Raw genomic sequence first — 5,701 nt, forward strand, 5'->3', positions numbered from 1 at the left:
CTGTAAAGGCAAGTTTTTTCAGGCTTACATTGTAATAAAAATACTATATTCTCCCATAGTAAAGAATCGTCCTTTCAGGCTTCTTAAATTGATTCTACTTGATGAATCCTAAGATTCATGTTCTTTACAACCTTATCTATTTCGCATTCTTTGCAATCCATATTTATATTTCTATTTATCCTTACAATTTGTATTAAGTTGCGCCACATATCCTTGGAACTACGTATAAATTCAACTCTATCCATTTTTCGGATAAACAACTAATCAAACTCAAGTTACTCATTCTCATGTGCATTCCGTGATCTTGATGTAGGATCACACCCCCTCCCCCTGTTTTCCAAGTCCGACAGGTTGAAAGCACATTCATTTCGAACATAAACCTTTACAATATGCATTTAGAATTCATAGTCTTGTCACTCCGTCATGTTCCATTTACATGTCTTGCAAGATTACATATTAAGAATCAGGAACAGAATAGACGCTTGCATTCTGTACACACTTGTAAGTGCATGCTGCAAAGCTAGTAACCCAACCATGCAGATGGTATAGGTTGAAACTTTTGCTTGGCACATGCCAAAAGATCACAGTACTCCACATGATTCAGGCAGTCACGGAAGTCTGTGAAAAGCCTTTCAAACACTCGAGATTGGATTTTATAAGACCTTGAGTACGGGAAAGGTAAGATCACCTGCAAAAATATTGAAGGACAGACGAAGCACTATGTTACTAAAGAAAGCATGAAAATTGTCTGAACTATAAAGTAAGATGATAACTGCATCAAAAGACTCGAGTCTATTTGTTTTGACGCTCTTACTGCCATCTTTAATATTTGGATAGTTAGCCTCTTATAATCAAGCTCCTACCACATAACAAAACTTAGCAGATTAAACAACACACAACTTTTTTTGTTTTTTTGATAAGTATAAAACAACACAAAGAACTATCACTACAGTTTGATTTAACAACTATTGGACACAAGCACACATCAAGAACACTGATTTGCAGACACTCCAACCCCCTCTTTTGACCTTCAGAAAGATGATGCTCATAACAAGACCATCAATACAGGACACACACAGTGATTATCAGAGGTACGACAAAGAATAGAAGATTTTGTGATTTTGCTTACATCCCCTTCTGATGCAAGACGCTTTAGTAAATCAAATGTTTGTTCATTCTCTTCCAAGTTGTCGATCACAGCCAGCCATATTATTGAAGCAAGCTCATGAGCCATGTCCCTCGACTTACCACAGGCAATAAACTGATCTGGAGAAACAAAAAGATAAACAACAACAACAACAACATGCCCAGTATTATCCCACACCGTGGGGTCTGGGAAGGGTAGTGTGTACGCAGACCTTACCCCTACCTTGTGAGGATAGAGAGGTTGTTTACCGGAGAAACAAAAAGATAAAGCAAGATTATAGGGTTGAGAAGGAAAAAGTTAAATAATGGGTTAATATCAGGATATTATGAGTGTAGAGCGTTAAACACTAAATAGATCCACACTTAATTCCAATCGATGGGGCCATATCAAAGTTAGTTTCTGACTTGACACCTATAATATAGACATGCAGTGCATCTACACAGAAGAACAGCACAACCAAACATAGTCTTTTGAGTCTATACAAGTACAGATTAAAAAAAGTGTTCCTTCTCCAAATACTCCTCAAGGGATTGTGATATCAAAGCCACTTCATAAGCTTGTTTGCCCTGGATTTTTGAACTGATATCAGATCTCACTGGAAGATCTCATGTATGTTGCATAATTTCTTTTTTATAAGTGTCTGCTGCATAACTTCATATTTCTGTTTCAGAATGACAGAGAAGCCATAAAAGAGGTAAATTTAACTTAAAAAGTAAGAAATAAAGCCTAAATAAATTATGGCATGATCCGTAGTTTCTCCATGGCGTCACTTTTCCTGCTCAAAGGTACGCTATCTAATTTCCGAGTGTTCCTTCACAAGCAAAAGAAGTGGTACAGCTTCATTGTCGGGCTAGCCATAGTAATCTGCAAGGCAGCCGATAAGCTGATATTCTATACGTAATAGCATCAATCAGTTAAAGCCGTAACTGTTCAAGCAAGTAGCTCCTTCTGGGCTCTGATGCACATAGTTTCTTCCAATCTCACTAGTTCCACAAGAATATAGCACAATCATATTGTTGTTCCAATGACCCCTTCTCCGCCTTTTATTTTATATTCATTTCTGAAGGGTATTTTGGAACAGTTTGAATGGCTGTAGCGGCTCCTTCCAATGTAGCAATATTGTACATTGGTTTGGTTTTAGCCAAGGGTTTATTTAATTCTTTTCCGAGGTTTCTACACAGTGCAGGGATAATTGTGAGATGCAGAGAACCTCTACTCATTAAAAAAACCTTACTCCTAAAAGATATATTGTTGAGTATTAGAATGACACAGGTTCAAATGGACAGAATTGATATAGAGAATTTCTGTAGCCGACTCCAACATATTCTGAGCTAACTTTTCTCAGACCGGTATATAAATTCAAAACACATGAAATAAAGCAGGCGCTACCACCCCACCTTAGATCTGTTCAAAATCCAGAGAGGATACCCGATATTGTATCTCTTTCCAAATATCCCCACTCTTAATAAGAGAAAATGAAGTCAATTGATATCAAGGAAAACTTAACATCCAGAGTTTGGAAGTTTCGAGCTCAATAGAGAAGAGGCATTAAATCTCTACCAGCAAAGACATGTGCCTAATCGGTTGGGCATTATGCTGTCCAAATCAAAGCTCAAGTAAAGCCAAGGAAACTTAAGACACACTTCAAAGAAACCTACCATCTGAAGTTGCTATGTACTTGAGTCTTGATTAGACTGATAATACCTGCACCTTACTTCATTGGTTTGAGATGAAATATTAAGATTTCCTGCAATTATCAGCTTAAGGACTGTGCTCTCTATTATATACAGAAGCAGATATCAGAGTAAATGATGCAACTCGGAACTTGGCATGTTTTTAAGTAGCGGACGCCGTAGTCCTCATGGTGGTAACTGCAATGGCCTTTCACCAAATGAAGATTAGGAAGCTTTTTGTATCTTCTTTATCCATTTACCTTTACCTCAACTTTATACATTAGTGGTGTAACACACCATGTTTCAGAAACAATTTATTTTGTACTTCAAATTTTGATGATATGTTAACCTTCTATTAGCTTTATTCTGTTGTGAAAACATCAAAAAATAATACCTAGTGCAGAGTCCTACCGGTTTTCGAACTAAAGACAATGGTGTGACCTATCAAGGCTGAGTCTTTTTGCTATTATTCTTTCGTGCAATGGTTCTTAACATTTCCCTTGCCAGAAAAGGATTATGCTGATTTTCTACCTAGTTCCTTTTCCCACTAATATAACCTTTTGGCAATAAAGTCTCTTGTTTATGAATGAGAAAAAAACAACAAAGAACATGATTTCCTTTGCACATGGAAGTGCTAAAGCTTTCAGGAAACAAGAAAGCCAGGCCAAGATTGTCATACTGAAATCCTCACATCTGAAGTATCTCTTTGGATCTCTTAATATAAGAAACAGCAAGAGGTCCATCAAAAGAAAAGAGGAATAGCAGAAATGTAGGTCATTAATGAGACTGTACCTATGATGGTTCCATGAAGTACTCCAGACAAAGGTGGCATTTTCGAAATTTCAAGCTGCTCTTTGAGAAATAAATAGACATGACCAACAATCTCGTCGTCCACTTCTTCACCCAGAGAAAAGATATGTTTGCTGACATACAGTGCAGCATATCTCCTGAAACAAGGTAATGGCACCAGGATGTCACTCATAGAGAAAACATGATATAACAAATCAAACATGAAGTCAAATTAACTATTAACCTTAAGATGCTCTAAAATAAGCTTTTTTCTTCAATCTTATTCATTTTAGAGTGCAGATCAACGTCGCTGTCTGTTCTCTCAGAATATAAAGGAAGTATACCTAACTTCAAAGCTTACATTCTTTTGATGACGAACTTCAAAGATTTCATAAACATAATTCTTTTCATCATATCTAACTTCATACAGTCATATGTTTTTTTAACAGTCTAGTTCCTATCTTATCATAAACCAAAATGACTATTCCAGGAATATGGTGATGCAAAGACAATCCATAGTGTCATGTTTTATCCAGAACGGGTGAAAACTTTTGCTTTTGAATATATCTGGAATATTTTTAAGATAAAGTCGAAACTCTTTTCTCCCTCCAAATTGTCATGCTTTGACTTTGGAAAGTAAGAATTGAAAATTAAGGCATTGAAGAAGAGGACATTCTGAATTGTAAATAGGGGTGCACTAAACTTTCTAACTGATACAGTGACATCATTTTAGCATGAACTCAAAATGCAAGAGAGACATTCCATATGGAAACTAGGAGCACCAAACAACTAAAAATGAATTGAATGAAATGGAGGTAATATCATGAGATGTCTTTAAGTTTTCAAATGCCAATCAATGAAAATTTTCAGTAATTTTTTCCCCTGCCTGCACAATAAAAGAGTGCACATCAGCTCTTTCCTCCTACCTTTTGCTCAAGCCTTGAGGAATAGGCCCTGGCCATCTCTTAGCATGGCGAGCTAGAGGAAAAGTTCTGAGAAGAGCAGCATTCCACAAGAACTCTTGCCGAAACAGATGAGCCCAATGTTTCTTAACACAAGACAAATATCCCCAGTCAGATATAGGGACGCAAACGAAAATTTCTATAAGCAGATGATCTGGAAGCTTCCCAAAAGCACAATCAGCGGAAGACAGAGAGACATGGTTCCCTTCGTTTGACATCGGGACAAGAAAACCACACTATCTATATGCATCACCAAATGAAGAAGAATTGGTTCTGAGTAAAGAGAATAAACAAGTCAAAGCTGAAAAGAACAATGACAAGCCAACTTGGAGTTTCCAGGAAATTACCATAACTTGAACAATAAATTCCACAAATTGAGGTTAGTAAAGCACTAGGTATCTACACCACCATGATCGACTATACTAATTCTAGCATTATCTGACGCATAAGAAATCCATTTTTAGCTTTTCAGAATAATCAGGCAATGGAATGATGATGGAGCCATAATCCCCACACCAATTAGGAGGAAGGAGTTTCTACTTTTTTGACATTTAAAGACTGAAAACCCAAGTTAGTTAAAAGGGCGGGAGAAGAAACTGATTCTACGGAAGTAGGTTAAATTACAATTTGCGGAAAGGAGAGCGGAACCGCAAGAGCTAAAAAGGGGAACATACCGATTAAGAGTTGACCCCTTTGCAACGCAGCTGCTCTCTCTCTCGGCAGCTTGTGTAGCTTGAGCTCCCACTGCGCTAGGGACTGACGATACAGAAAACGAGAGACGAGAGGATCGATATGCCCTTTCTGTACCGATGATGATACCTTTATTCTCTTTTGCCATTCATTTCCGTCCTCTCCATTTAACCACCGCTATCATTTCTCTCTTAACCTCTCTCTTCGACTCCCACAGTTCTTTCTTTTTGACTGTAAGTTGATATTGTTGGAGCGGGTTGCACGCCGCAATAGAAATTAATTGAAGGATTATATTGTGGGAACGGGTTGTCATATTATTATTATTATTATTATTATTATTATTATTATTATTATTATTATTATTATTATTATTATTATTATTATTATTATTATTATTATTATTATTACTGTTTCTTTCTCTCTCTCTCTCTATATATATA

At 36.8% G+C, this 5,701-nt stretch overlaps 1 protein-coding gene across 6 annotated transcripts; it reads right to left on the reverse strand.

Moving 5' to 3' along the window:
• Nucleotides 1–349: 349 nt before the first annotated feature.
• LOC107786021 (uncharacterized) lies at nt 350–5,496 on the reverse strand. 6 transcript variants are annotated; one of them, XR_012708419.1, is made up of 5 exons: nt 5,246–5,490; nt 4,536–4,657; nt 3,613–3,767; nt 1,130–1,713; nt 350–688 (listed from the first exon to the last, which is right to left on the reverse strand). XR_012708419.1 is itself a non-coding variant. In XM_016607451.2 (5 exons), exons 2-5 carry the CDS (start codon nt 4,787–4,789, stop codon nt 521–523), a joined length of 714 nt encoding a protein of 237 aa, XP_016462937.1. In that variant the 5' UTR covers nt 4,790–4,811; nt 5,246–5,496; the 3' UTR covers nt 350–520. The 6 variants fall into 6 exon arrangements, 4 of the variants coding, with proteins under 4 accessions (XP_016462937.1, XP_016462939.1, XP_016462938.1 ...); XM_016607451.2 differs by having other exon boundaries at nt 1,130–1,266; nt 4,536–4,811; nt 5,246–5,496; XM_016607453.2 differs by having other exon boundaries at nt 1,130–1,266; nt 4,536–4,807.
• Between the last annotated feature and the right edge of the window lie 205 nt (nt 5,497–5,701).

The sequence above is a fragment of the Nicotiana tabacum genome, chromosome 4 (genome assembly GCF_000715075.1).
Source record: "Nicotiana tabacum cultivar K326 chromosome 4, ASM71507v2, whole genome shotgun sequence".
NCBI classification, from domain to species: Eukaryota; Viridiplantae; Streptophyta; class Magnoliopsida; order Solanales; family Solanaceae; genus Nicotiana; species Nicotiana tabacum.